This window comes from Papilio xuthus, unplaced genomic scaffold (assembly GCF_000836235.2).
Source record: "Papilio xuthus unplaced genomic scaffold, Pxut_1.1 DF826084.1, whole genome shotgun sequence".
In the NCBI taxonomy this organism is placed as follows: Eukaryota; Metazoa; Arthropoda; class Insecta; order Lepidoptera; family Papilionidae; genus Papilio; species Papilio xuthus.
In genome coordinates this window covers 1-896 of record NW_013532565.1, presented here as the reverse complement: position 1 = coordinate 896, position 896 = coordinate 1, and the positions used below count along the sequence as shown (strand labels likewise).

The 896-nt window shown below is 64.4% G+C and overlaps 1 protein-coding gene across 1 annotated transcript; it reads left to right on the top strand.

Moving 5' to 3' along the window:
- Positions 1–6: 6 nt before the first annotated feature.
- Positions 7–891, top strand: atos (atos homolog atossa; the record flags this gene model as incomplete). The annotated part of the gene is made up of 4 exons (XM_013320029.1): positions 7–82; positions 238–401; positions 470–708; positions 798–891. Coding segments are annotated over exons 2-4 (336 nt in total), but the record flags the coding sequence as incomplete, so codon positions are not given.
- Positions 892–896: the final 5 nt, after the last annotated feature.

The window sequence follows — 896 nt, the reverse complement described above, 5'->3', positions numbered from 1 at the left end:
GGCTCCCCGCGCACCCCCACACCGCCGCCCCGCAAGCCCGACAAGCCGCGTCTGCGTCTCGGCTCCAGCACCGGCCTGCTCGGTGAGCCCCACCACTGCCTCCACCACCGCCAACTCAGCCACCTCCGCCACCTCCGCCACCTCGCTCTCATCCTCGCTTAGTACTTGCGATAACCCTACACCGGTGTTTTGGTACAAAGCGAACTTTAATGTGAAGTTTAATCGTCGCGTCCGCAGGCAGCTTCGAGGAGTCCGCGCTGAAGGGCCGGCTGGAGCCGGTGGCCACCGTGCACGGCTTCACGGCGGAGCTGGGCGCGTCGGGCGCCTTCTGTCCGCCGCACCGCCGCCTGCCCGTCACCGTGTTCTTCTACGCGCCCGGCGGAACCAACGCCCCCTACATGGTCAGTACACCTGTATATCGATGGACCGACGTCGCCCCGAGCGTACTGACGGCTGTGTGGTGTACCAGGGGCACATAAACCTGGGCGCGAGTGGGTACCGCGTGCCGCGCGCGGGCACGGTGCAGGTGTCGCTGTTCAACCCGCATGGCACCCTCGTCAAGATGTTCGTGGTGCTGTACGAGCTGACGCGCATGCCGGCGCGCGCGCGCACCTTCCTGCGTCAGCGCACGCTCTACGTGCCCGCCGCCGCCCCCCACATGCCGCCGCCAGACCACCACAAGTGGCTGCGCTACCTCATACATCTGCGGTGAGTGCACCCCACACCTCCACACACCTCCACACTCCCACTACTGCAACGAAGATCAAACACTTGAGTCGCCCTCTCCTTCTTTACAGGTTCATGACGTCAAAGTCCGGTAAACTATATCTACACACAGACATACGTATAATCGTATCGCGGAAAGCCGACCTGGACACGGCGACGGCGCACTCGGC